This window comes from Crassostrea angulata, chromosome 1 (assembly GCF_025612915.1).
Source record: "Crassostrea angulata isolate pt1a10 chromosome 1, ASM2561291v2, whole genome shotgun sequence".
NCBI classification, from domain to species: Eukaryota; Metazoa; Mollusca; class Bivalvia; order Ostreida; family Ostreidae; genus Magallana; species Magallana angulata.
Genome location: NC_069111.1, coordinates 28,746,732 through 28,760,760, shown reverse-complemented (window position 1 = coordinate 28,760,760; position 14,029 = coordinate 28,746,732). Strand labels below are relative to the sequence as shown.

The following is a 14,029-nucleotide window of genomic DNA, read 5'->3' as shown; positions in this document are numbered from 1 at the left end:
ATTGACCATCTTGATATATCCATGGTAATACGTTTTGTTTTAAAATCAAGTGTATTTCAAAGCTTTATGATTACGATTTGGCATGCATCAGTTATACAATGTACAAAATGAGTAAGAATACAGTTCAGAAAGGTAAAAATTTATTATCTGAGTTAACTTTCAGAAACAAAATTGTCTAAGCCCTCTTTTTCATAGGGAGGCGACTGAATTGTTTGCTTTATCTAGGTGATCGGATTACTTGGAAATTATATGTATTATTTGATCAAATATTTCCTTCTCTTAGGTTGGCTAATATCCAACTTTCTGAAGTTTATGAAACCTTATTTTCCCCAACACGTGCACGGAAACCTATATATGAGACTTATAATAAAAAAAACCAAGTTCATAATTAAAATATTTGAATTGTGACTAGTAGCCATGCACCCACGAATACTAGAATCAAAAAAGGTGATTAATTTATTACTGTTTTATACTCTTATGTTTTGCTGGTTTATTGAACTACTAATTATGATCATAACTAAATTAAGTTTTAATCGAATTTTTTTACTAGTGTTTGCTCACCCGGATGTGTTAATAAGTATGTGGCCAAATGATCACAATATCACATCGAAAAGATGCAATACATCGATAAATTTCAAACAAAATACAACCAAACTCTTTAATAGATTACGTATTTCATTGTGATGATATATTTGAATAAAAATGATAATGTATGTAAAATTCATTTTATGTTTGGTACATGTAAGTTAGAAAATATTTCGAAAGACTAAAGGTATCTTGTTGATTTATCAAAATCCATTGATACATGTAAGCTAATTCAATGCCAAACTATTTTACTCCATTTGCAGTGAAAACATTCATAATGATCACAAATTCATACCACTCTGATATCAAATGAGTAGTAAAAACGAACCCAATGTCTGCATTTATCGTTCCGTAACAACTTCACAAAAATAAGACACGTACTTTGTTAACAGCAATTTTAAGGAATGCAGTTTGTAAACACGACAAATATTCATCAAAAATGGATATGTACTAAGAATCTTCAGACATGAAGCATTGGTTTGAAGACCATTGGAATGTAAATTGTCATGTGTAGATTTCTGACAACCAGAGCAGATTCCATTTTCTTTACACAACACTTTTGACTTCTGTACCATTCTAGATCTTAGGATATGCGTAAAGGAACTTCAGATTTTTTTCTTTTTTCCCTTTGTTTTATGGTTGCTACTGACACCTCTGGATCAGTTATGGCGGAGTTTGGTTCAAGTAATTGCTTAGTTTTAAATATTTGATCTTTTAGATTTTATGAACACAATCTTCCTGCTTTGTTCTACACAAATTATTGACTTATTTGTTTTCATCTAGTTGAAGAGTTACTCAGACTGTCATTTTTTTATTAGCTCACCTGAACCGAAGGTTCAATGAGCTTTTCTGATCACCTGTTGGCCGTCGTACGTACGTCTGTCTGTAAACTTTTCGGATTTTAAAAAAAAATTCTCTAGAACCACTGGGCCAATTTATAAAACAGTGAAAATAGGGTGTTTGTAAAATCTCTTCTTCTTTAGAACCACTGCTCAAGAAAAGCTAATATTTACAACAAAGCTTGTACATACAGTGACAATTATAAGTTGTAAAATTCATGACCTCCTGACCAATATTAAGGCCCCAGGAGAGGTTCAAAGTTGAACATAGAAATATGTAATGAAACCTATAAAAAATCTTTCTGAAAAACAACAATGCTACTGATTGTGATATTACAATGCGAGCAACCTAAGATAGTGTAAATTATGAATTGTTAAAACAGTGACCCCGGACCAAAAAAGAGACTTTAAGAGGGGTTCAAAGTTTAACATAGAAATATATAGGGAAAATGTTTAAAAATCTTCTTCCTGAGAACTACAATGCTACAATCTGTGAGATTACCTTGCAAGCATGCTCAAATAGCGTAAATTCTAAATTGTTTTTTAAGAATTTTTAACATAAAATTCCACTCTACAGAATCAAACTAGATTGTTAAAACTGTGACCCCCGCCTCGACACTTGGGCCCATGGAGGGTTTTAAAGTTTAACATTGAAATATATTAGGGAAATCAAAAGAAAATTCTTCTCAATAACTACACCGCTACAATTTGTGAAATTACTGTGCAATCATCCTATGATAGCGTAGATTCTTAATTGTTAAAACCGTGACCCCAGGCCAATACTGATGCCTCAGGAGGGGTTCAAAGTCCATAATTCAAATACTGTAGATTCCTTATTTTACGCGAGTATTTTATTTCGCGATTGAACGGCTTGCATCAAATCGCGAGAATATAAAATCGCGAACGTCGAATTTTTTATCATAATTCCAGGTAGTTTACATCTGTCTAATAAATCAAAGCGAGATTCAAAAATCCGCGAAATTTTCTTCTCGCGATTTTACGTGGATATTAATTCTTCGCGTTTAATTAGGAACTTACAGTATATAAGGGAAATCTTTTAATCAAATCTGTGAGACTGTTGTTATGCAAGCATCCTAAAATAGTGTACGACTAGATTCTGAATTGTCAAAATAGTGACCCCGAATCAATCATGGGTCCTCAAGGTGGGTTCAAAATTAAACAGAAGTATATAAGGAAATGTTTAAAAAATCTTTTTCTCAGGAAATTCAAAATGCTGCGTTTACCGTATCTAACTGTGTATTAGCATCCTCATATCTTCATATCGTCACATCGAGGTCAGAGTGACCGTCATCACTTTTTTAGATTATTTCATTTCACAACGTTGTTATCTTTAATACTTTGAGGCCTTGGATGATAAGATTGACCAGTTAAGGCATCTTTGATCTTAAGAAATGGTGTCAAAAATTGTAGGCTTCTTTTTATGTATTGTTTAATGTAATGTCAAATCTTGGAATATATGAGTTTTATAAGAGATTCATATTTAAACATAATTTTCGAAATAAAATGTCATATAACTATTGTTCAGGTGAGCGATGTGGCCCATGGGCCCATTCATTTTCATATGAGGAACTGTCAAGAAATTAACTTCTTCTAAAACAATATGAGTATTTAACAATCACCATTGATGTTACGCGCATACGTTGATAGCACAGTTGTTTTACTCTTCTCGAGAGGTCTAAATTAATTAATGTCTTTTGGTCAAAGAAATAGAATTGACTATATCACTTTACGACCAGAAATTACTTCCAGAACACTTCAAATTATATTGTGTACATTTACTTTTCAACTGTTGCAACAGAAACATTAAATCCGCGTTATTTGCAAATCTGGTTTATAAAGTGGCTCTGCAAATCCTGTTGAAATATAACAGAGTTAGATTTCCCAACAACTACTACATCATCAGCGTATCATATGGTGTTCCAATGGGCCACTTCGACCTTCGCACTTTCGCCTTTAAGTCAAAGATGCGAGAGTGCAAAGTCGCGAATGCGAAAGTGCGAGAGTGCGACGGCGAAGGAGTGAAAGTGCGAAGATGAGAGGGCGAACGAGCGATACTACTACTGCTCCTTCGACTTCGCACTATCGCCTTCGCAACTTCGCCTTCGCAACTTCGCTCTTACGCCTTCGCCTTTTTTGATAGCATTCAGAAAGTCTCGGACGATTACATAGAATTTGATGCAGGCACCGTACTCGTTAAGGTTTTCCGATTAATCCATGATATTACTGGTACGCATGCGCTAGGCCATTGTGCTTAAATTACTATGAATGTTTATAAATATTTTAATGTGTATATGTGACATATATGTTTACCAGTGCTGGCTATGCCTAATCATTATATACTCCACATAAAATGTAATGTCCACTATAATGTATACATATGCACTTCCAGACTCCTGTCACTTACCAGCTGTCTGTTTACCGTGGATCAAACACAGTAACATTCTAATTTCATTATGCGACACTCCTTGCTCGTGTATGGATCTAGGGAGGGGGTCCGCCCCCCGGAAATTGAATATTAATAACTTCACACATGCAGAAAAGGGGGAGAGAGGGTCCGGATCCCATTCCCCCGGAAAAATTAATTTTATTAATTATATATGATAAATTCCCCCGCCCCCCCCCCCCCCCCCCCGACAAATATAATTATCCATCGAACCCCCATCCCCCGTAGAAAAAGTTATGGATCTGCGCAGGCTGTTGAAAATAAACTCTAAAAAGTTCATCGTCTGCCTCAGATGTCCTTTTGTACAGCTAAAATTGTCTTTAAACGATAGAGAACTCCTCAATTATAAAAAGGCAAAGGCGAAAGCGCGAAGATGCGAAGGCGAGAGTGAAAAGTTGCGATGGCGAAGGAGCGATAGTAGTATCGCTTCTTTTCATCATATCTGATCTCATACGTATCCCAATAAACTCAAAATAATATACAAATATTGACTGGGGTTGAGGGCAACATTGATTATATTAGCCCCCGAGGGACGAAATATTGCCCGACGCGAAGCGGAGGGCAATATTTTCGTCCCAAGGGGGCTTATATAATCAATGTTGCCCGAAAACACAGTCAACATTTGTTTTGTTATATGAAGAAACAAACCAAAATTAAGAAAGTAATCTAAAACAGATCGCCGTAATTTTCTCGGCTCAACAAAGAATTCACGAATTCAATTCTGTGCAAAGTTCATTTCCAAAATATGCTCAGCATCAAACGGTCACTGGTGATATTCCGCCGACCGTAAGAATTAACATACAGATGTTATACCTGATTTTACTTCACAGTAATTCGCAAATCCTTTTATCCGTTATGATAGCAAACCGTCGCATTGCGCGTCCGTTGTTTACTTGCCTTGACTGACTGTCTATTATGACGTCACCTTGTTTTGGAGTCGCGAAGAGTTATTTACGTCATCGTTTACGAATCAACTAATCAGAGGCGATTATTTGAAATAGAGGGAATGTTCTCTAAATATTATTCCTACCCGGTCAATATAAAAAAAATATTGACCGGTCAATATTTTTCGGACGAGCTAATATTACTATTATTGACTATTTGTCTATATAGAGTTATATAGTGAGAATATACTACTGAATATAACAATGCGGAATATTAACACCAGTGCCACTTCTACATGTACATCCAGATACAGTAGTAGTAGATGACTTTTCTGTTAAAGTGCGGAGTGTTTCCAATGCCAGGCAGGATATCGCATGAGAAGGCACATGATTGAAGGAATTTCCTTTCTGGTCAATAATAAAAATTCTCTGTGATTAGAATGTCTTAATTAGCGCGGAAAGCTCAACAAAATCACCTGAGCAGTTGCTTGTGTTGATGACCACGATTATGGCTACTCCAATGCTCACCGTTTAAAAACCTTCAAATCAGGAGATCGTTTCATGAATCTTCGAAAGATTTTTAGAGTTGGGGGTTTCTGATGTCTATTTTTTAACCAGGCTCTATGTAATAGTCCGATGATATGTTGTCAGAAAGTGTATCCATACCAAAGTAATGCCATTACTTTTAAAGTGGGCAACCCATAGCCTCTTTTTTTGTGTGTGCTAAAAACAGTACTTCCATTGTGATTTCATTTGTGATAGCTCTTTGACTATAAATGCTTGATCGTCAATGCTTGACTACAATATATGCATCTACAGTATATGTCAAATTGGACTATACTGTCTTATCGCAAATCCAACATTGGTGTATATGCTGCGAGCGATGGACTGATGCGTTGAGTGACGACACTATTGGGGTCGCGAGTTGCAGTTTATTAAACAAGCCCACTCTTACCTGCTAACGTAGTATTGTTAATTTATGCACCAAATGCCATATGTGTCGTTTAACTCTGTATCAGAACTGCAAAACGAAATCGATATCACTGCAAGAATTATTTAAGAGTTCTCACAATAATGGCTTCTTGTTGTTATGGTGTAAACAAATGTTAAAATCACACTGTTTAAACAGGCTTGATCCCCATTTCATACTTCAATATAATGCATCATCGTTTTTAACGCATCAATTTAAGTTGAGGCAGTATCTATTTTGTTTTAGGTAGCTTATTCCAAAGAATTCACAACAAATACTGACAATAAATATTACATAAATTGCATTTTATAACTTTATCCGATCAATGACACACTTCTACAAGTGTGCATGTGTTTTCAAACATACAAAAAAAAATTACAGTATTAAATATTTAAACGTGTTTAATTTTGGACTGATCTGTGATTAACTTTATTTTGTAACTCACTCAGTCTGTAGAAACATTCATTTTATTCCCTCAATGTTCATCATACAATATTTACAACTCATGTTGACGTTTGCTTACAGCTGACTTACTCTCAAACACGCTAATTGACCTCGGATTGTAAAATTCACGCGCAGATCGAGTCGCCTTTTTACAGTTTTGGATGTAGATATAAACAAATACTTCCTCAATTTACGGAGCTGGTGACGATGTTTCAAAGATTTTCAGTGCAGATGTATTGTAAAGAAAACAGTGAAGACATATGCTGTAAAACTTCTAATGGAGTTCACTTCATGTTAACCCGAATTTTCCCGTAGATCTACATTTTGCAGCAAGCATTTTGTAAGGAAAAATTTAAGAGTCTGTTCAACTTGTGCGATTTTCCACGTATGGTACATTAGGAACGGTAGCGTAACATATAATTGTTCACTAAACAGTTTCTGACGAATTTCTTCACAATATACTGAATAACATTATTCGGTAAGCAAAGTCCAATATGTGACTTTAATCGACATGCGCCCAGCCTTGCTTTTGAAGGTTTTTTACCACTAACATTTTAAACACCTGTATGTAAAGATCGCCCTGTTTGTTCTCAACTAACTCTGTATGTAACTTTTTACTTGCAAGTACAACTTTATTACAAGTTTTCTTTCTCTGACATTTCTTTCCACGTGTTGGCGTCATGTTCTCAACATGCATTTCATAAATGTGCTGGTCTAAATGCGCCAATCAGAATCTTTGTTCTGAATCGCAATTAAAATACACACCGATTAGATAGTGTTGTGTATCACCCAACGAAATGCGGCCGTATCGTTAACTTTCATGTTAGATTTGCAATAATTTACTTGTGAGGTTTTTCTTTGGAATCTAAAGATAATAAAAAAGATAATTAGTTATTTTTGTATATAAAAGTTTTCTCTTTAATGCTCTAGGAATAGCATATAGTTCATTTACAAAATTTACTATGACGTTTACATTCCACGAAAGCGTAACTCTCGACTCTAGGTTAAAGGGGCTTGGTTACGGTTTTAATTAAATTTTGTTTATCCTTTTTTGTAATGTGTACAATGCTTGAATAAGGCATTTTTTAAAATCTACCATTTGAGTGTTTTTTGTCGAGTTAAAAGCAATGTACAGAGCTCACAGTTCTTTTTTATGCAAACAAAGCTAAATTAAATACAATTATCCTATAAAGTTTAATTGATAATATACCGGTATATAGATGTTGTTGAATGAACGTTTACAAGTCATTTGATAGTAAATATATACAATTCTAATATATATAAAGTACCGACTAACGTCTGGTAATTTCTGATACGACATTGAGTGCTTGTAAATGTAACCATTATACAGTTGTTACATTGTCGCTATATAATACAAGAAGTTAGTCTCGTTATTTCAGATACAGCATTGGGTGTTTCCTACTACAATGAAACTGTTACCTTGTCGTTAAGTAAGGAGGAAGTTATCAAGTCTCCGGAATACCCACACAAAAACTACGAAAGAAACACAAACTACACGTGGTGTGTAATAGCAAAAGACGAAACTAAAAACATTTTCATAGAAATAACGACGGACATCCATGAGACTCCGGGTTTTCCATGCGGCGACTATTTACAGGTGTGTGTCCTTTGGTGATTGAACTACACACGTAATTCCCAACAAAGTACATGTACACATAAAATTAAAAAGACGTCTTGTTTGTATGATGATTATAAAGAAGTTTGTACATAAACTTAACATATTCCTGGAAATATTTTCTTAAAAATAATAAAAGTTTGCGATAGACATATTGACATAAATGTTGCTGTAATATTCAATTCAAAAAAACTGTGTGATTGGTTTGTTTTAGATATGTGTCAGGTTGTGAAGTTAATTTTGCGATACTCATTTTATTAACTGTAAAAAAAAACAACAAAATTAATATAAATATACTTTAAAAACATGCAATTTTTATTTCAATGAAAAAGTGTTTTAAAAGATAGAAATGATATTAGAAATGTATTCATTTCATTCGGCTGATTTATAGCTGTATCAGCTTCACAAAAAAGCTTATCGATCTTTCAGTTCCCTTATTGCTCACCCCATGAATGGGCTATACATGCTGTATCATATTGCCCGTGCCCTCAATTAAAAAAGTCTAAAAGATAATGAAATAGAATTGCAAATAGTAAATCTAAAACATTTTATTAATATAAATTCGTAATTGTTCATCAATTAGATACAAAAAATCGATCCTTCGGGGAGACATTTTAATCTTTTCAAACGATGTGGTCAGCTCACGACTACCAGGATAGCATGGGGAAATCGACTGCTTATAACACTTATATCAAACGACGATACGCTGACTTCAAAAGGATTTCAACTCACGCTGAAAGGTAAAATATGATCTCGAATGAAATGAATAAAAAAATAAATTATCAAATAATCAATAGATGAAATGTAAATATCTTTTTGATTTTGAAAATTAATTGATCGAAATATATATGATTAAAATTTCTACTGTTTTAATGATGCATTAGACAATTAACATGTTTTATTTCCATGTAAAAATTGAAGTCTCAAGTACAGCTAAATTATTGCGAGCGCTGACAGGCAAATATAAATTGCCTGTTTCTGATTTGTATCTTGTTTACATATTTAATTAAAACAGTAATTTGTTTGTTATGCCTTCCATTGATGTTTTTGTGCGCTGTTTAAATATTTACAATTAATGTTCATTAGTGTTAAGTGTTGTTACAACATTGACAACAAGAACTACATCAACACGATCGACGACAACAATGACAAGGACAACTGCATCAACAGTCAAAACAACAGGTAGAAACAGTACGCATTTCATTACATGGCGACCTGTACCAGCTGTCCACTTTATTAAGATTTTGGGAGTTAATTATGCTTCATATAGATTAGACAAAGCAGTCGATCGCTGAAAGATAAGAAACCTGGTATCCTTTTCTCAAGATAATGCAAGTAAATCAGTGTATCATTGGATAGAAAAAAAACGTTAGAGGTGAATTAGATTTGATCTGTCTAGTGATACATTTTGAACAATATATCTTTTTTTTTGGTATCTCACTCCTCACATTTTGATTTTATTGTGCAGATGATCATTATATTTTAAATGAATAGGATTTTATTTATTTAATTATCACAGAAAGATCATTATTTTATAATTTTACAACATTCATAAAGATAATCCATTTGAATTCAAGAAACTGGGGGGGGGGGGGGGGGGGGGGACTATTATTTCGGGACAATTTTTTGTTTGGGGGGAACTATTTTTTCGAACCGGAGATTTTTTTTTTAGACGAAAATGACAGAAACAAGCAATTTTATGAATTTTCAATATACTTTTCTTTTTATTATACTTAATTCATTATTCACATTTTTTACATTTCATAGGTTTGTTACATAATCTAAAGGTTCTGTGTGACATGTACAAAATTAAATCTTGAGGGAAAGATATACTTTTAGCACAAAATCATGCAAATATATAGAAAATGTCTGAATTTTTTAAAGCCAAATTTTGTGAGAATTTAACCTTTGAAGCCATATATCTGAACTTTGACATCACTAACCTCCATGTTTTATTATGTCAAAATGATACTGAATAACATATCTAGACAAACTGGAGCAATCTTATAAAATTCTTGATATTCAAAATGTTTTTATTTCAAATCAAATTGTAACTATTATAAACACTGTCTATTTTAAGTACAAATAGGTCACAAAAATATTCATGCAGCTTCGTGCATTTTTTCCTTAATCCCTCTTTTCAGTGTGACCATTGTGCATAATTAAAAACAATACATGTATTTGAAGAAAAAAGTTTGCTTAATCAAAAAATACTGACAACAAATCGTAATCAGGCTGAAATCGCATATTAGGTGCAAAAAGGTCAACTTAAATTGGCCATAACTCAGAGGGATGAACACTGACCTCCCATTATCTTTGTATTTTTTAAGTATGTTTTGTCTACTGATTTCATTGATATACTTCTCGAGAAATTCTTGATACAAGAATATTGAGGAGTGGGATACCTTAAAAACTGCTTCATCAAGTTATGAAGAAATTACATTAAAATAAGCACTTTTCTGTTGCTAATATAACAGAGAATATCTTTATAAATGTACAAGAAAAAATGACACTAGCCCGAGTTTGTAATTGTTGTGGAATACAATCAGAATTTTCTTAAATCTCTATTAGGTTTATCGTTGATTATTATATCCATCATTTACTGACACTGTCCAAGTTTTGATTGTAAACAAGTGGCAAATTACTCATAAGAAAAATACCCTTTCATATTGTAGTTAATCTATTGTTGTTAAAATACTATTTCAATACAATAATGCCGAAGCCCGCATTCTGTAATCAGGGCAAGTTTCTTTGTTATCCCCTGGTTGATTTAATTTTTTTTGCACAGTTGTTTTTTATAAATATTATGAATTGATTGTTAAACCTATGTTAAAAGTAGATTAATTAGCCTCAGATTACAATGAACACTTGGTTACCTGCAGTTTTGTAAATATTGATTTTAACAATAGTCTCCAAGGCGCGTTCAACAAAATCAACGTTAACAAAAAGAACAATACCAACATCAACGCTATTGCCATCAACAGTCGAACCTTTAAAAGCTTCCACAGCTGAAGTATTGATGTCAAATACAACAACAACGACGAATACAACGACACAATCGACGACGTCAACAATACCACCGACAACAAGCTTAAGGAAGATGATAACAACGACGCCGATCGTGACATCAACAACACTGCTGACAAAATCAAGGACTTTACTAACATCAACTGAAACTGCATCAACAATAAGAACAACAGATGGAAATGGTAGGTATATTAATTAGTTTGTAACCTTTAAAATTTTAAATAGTATACTAATGGTTATTCATTTTTTTAAAAAGGTTATCTTAAACATCGTGTCGGATAATATGCAAGTAACCAGATGACATTTTTGCAAGTGTATAAGATGCAGTTAAATCAGATTCGATATACATGTAAGTGATGATTATGATAGATCAATTCCTGTAAGTGTATATTACCATTGTCGTTTGTACAGTCTCTGTCACCTCAAAGGTGTCACGAAGTTTTATAAATAATTCAAAGACAAATGAAAAATGATCAGGGAAAAAAGATTCCTGATGAATATAGTGTTAATCTTATCGAACTTTCTTTAACTGCTTTAAGAATTTGATATACCATAGAAAAGGTTACACCTTTTGGAATTTTATTAAACAAGCTCTTTTCCTACTAGAAATTTTATTTTCAAATTCGATAGAAAACTATTCAATTTTGACTGGGAATAATTAATCCTTCAGGGTTATCATTTTAAAGTTAAGTTATACCGTAAGGAAAGTTTTGGAAATGTAAAACTCGAAGGTTGAAATAGATCAAAATAAAAATCAAGTTTTATTTAAATTAAAACAATGTAATATACCGTGTTATACTTTATCAGTCAAACATTTACAGTGCACTAAAAAAACAAATTTTGCCATTGAACAAAATTATTTAATTATCATGGTTGCGACGTTCGTTATTGATATGTCCCCAGGTGACTATACACCTAATCTCTGGTGTTGAAGGTTGTCCCTGCATGTAGTTTACTTGATCTTTCTCTTGAGATTCGGTTACGAGTTGATTGAACTAAAACAGCTTATACCTTTAGCACGAAGTCATTTTTTATATTCCAGAAATGTTTTGATATTGATTATCTCTTACTTCATTGGGGAATGAATGAATTGTCATACTATTGCTAATTGAATCTAGCTATACAAGTAAATGCAAATATTTAAAATATAACATTATCAACAGACCCAACTATACATTTATCCCAATCACCTCGGAATTCGTATTCGTCTCCAATTACAACAGAATCAAATAAAGAAAGCACAACAATTTGGTTGTCATCATCTCAATCAGTGGAAATGAAAAGCACATTATATCAAAAATCTACTACAAAAACACAAACACAGCCAAAACAATCCTCGACTTCAGGAGCTAGAAACATTACGACAACAATGGATACAGTTACTGATACAACAACCTCTTCGAGCATTTCCGGAAATTCTTTGGAAATGAAAACAGGTATAAAACTGATTTATCTACAGAACAGATAAATTTTATGTATTAATTTTCTTGATTTCAGTTTATACTTAATACAGTAATTTACTTGCTTTGTTTGTTTCTTTTCATATAATATCTATGTTAAGTTCTCAAAATTAAACATTAAATAATGAAAGAATACAAAATGATTAAATTGTTCGAAGTTTTTCTGCCTTTTCAAGTAAAAACAATTGCATTTGATATTTAAAGTGCCCTTCTGTAAGTGACACTTGCTAAGAATTTAACAGTATTTTCATATTCTTTTTTTTTGTAAAAAACCATTTCTGGTGGAAAATGACACGTACCTTTTTTTTTTTTTTAAATAAACTGTTTTAATTTTTAAAACATATTTTAAAATCTAATTAATAACTATTTTGAAAGTAGCTATAATTATAAATTTTTCTTGCACTATAACATTCGGCTTTTTTTCTATTTTGTAGTAATTTTGTTGATAGGATTGGGGGTTTTAGAGGTCACATTGATAGTTGTTGGAGTTCTTGCAGCCCAGAGATATCGACGGAAAAGGTACGTGTATGAAAACTAATATATATGAATTAATATAAAGATATAGCGATGTTGGATTATAGAGTGTCGATATGTTAAAATATGGTAATAGTTAATTTAGGAACCATTCTAGAACCCAAATTACTGTAGCTATATTGTGTATTTTATAATTTCTTGCTAATGCCGTTATATGCCATCATACATGTATACATCTGAACAAGTTTATCATTATAAACATTTTTATTTTTTAATTTCAAGAAATTCCAACAATTCAAGGCATGCAAGTAAGAGAATCGATGACGATGCAAATACACTTAAGCGACAAAACAGCTTTGGCGAAACAAATGTTTATGACGAAATTAACATCGATGATGTCAAGGAAGAAAAAGAAGAAGAAAACCCGTATAAGGAACTTCCAGAAGGTGTATACGATACAACCCTCAAGCGTCGGTCCTATCTAAAAGTCGTCGGGGAACGAAAATCAACCTATTCAAGAGGGAGTATTATCAATATGTTTCGTACTTCTTCCTTTTTCAAAAGGAAGGTGAATGAAACTTCCGTAATGACATTCTCATCATTTAAAGGTCCAATACAAAGTCAAATTGGTGAGAAAAGTAATCAATAAAAAAGATGTTATTTGTGTAAGATTAAAGTGGGAAAAATCAGCAGTCCCGAAACACGATTTCGGAAACCATATAGCTTAAATGTTTTAACACACGGATTGAATAATCTTACGATGAAAATCAGTTTGTAGAACATGTGATGATTGATTTCTTTGCGACTTCTTCCGAATTTATAGACGAATCAAAGGTCAAAATTGACGGGTTATACTTGACAGACTTGCCGAATATCAGCGATCCGTTCATCGCATTTTTTGACATTTCCAGGGTAGAGCGACATCTAACTCGGACTTGTGTTATGTACGATTATAAATAAGGGGTCATTTGAAAAGTTAAAAAAAATACTTGTAAACTTGTACACATATTTTTGTCTGCATTAATATATTTCACATTATGAAATTTAGTAAAGATTGTTTTAGATTCATCATTTGTTTAACTCTGCATGACAGAGAGGCACAGCTTTTAACTCTCCACACGGTACCAGTAGCGTGGTAAATTTTCATTTCCAGAATTATATGTTAATTCCGTATTTATTGATTTTCGGATTTCATTTTCTACATTGTCTCTTTTGGTGTATAGTACGAAAGCCGAGAAGGATCATT

General features: G+C 32.9%; 1 protein-coding gene across 1 annotated transcript; it reads left to right on the top strand.

Moving 5' to 3' along the window:
• Positions 1-8,426: 8,426 nt before the first annotated feature.
• On the top strand, positions 8,427-13,452 carry LOC128161085 (hepatitis A virus cellular receptor 1-like). The gene is made up of 6 exons (XM_052824332.1): positions 8,427-8,562; positions 8,909-9,004; positions 10,732-11,031; positions 12,013-12,285; positions 12,744-12,828; positions 13,066-13,452. The coding sequence occupies exons 2-6, from the start codon at positions 8,968-8,970 to the stop codon at positions 13,430-13,432; spliced, it is 1,062 nt and encodes a 353-aa protein (XP_052680292.1). The 5' UTR covers positions 8,427-8,562; positions 8,909-8,967; the 3' UTR covers positions 13,433-13,452.
• Positions 13,453-14,029: the final 577 nt, after the last annotated feature.

Coding starts and splice junctions, on each gene's coding strand:
- LOC128161085 (XM_052824332.1), top strand. CDS start 8,968: ATGACAAGGACAACTGCATCAACAGTCAAAACAACAG. Junction 9,005..10,731: donor ATCAACAGTCAAAACAACAG/GTAGAAACAGTA, acceptor TTTTAACAATAG/TCTCCAAGGCGCGTTCAACA. Junction 11,032..12,012: donor AAGAACAACAGATGGAAATG/GTAGGTATATTA, acceptor CATTATCAACAG/ACCCAACTATACATTTATCC.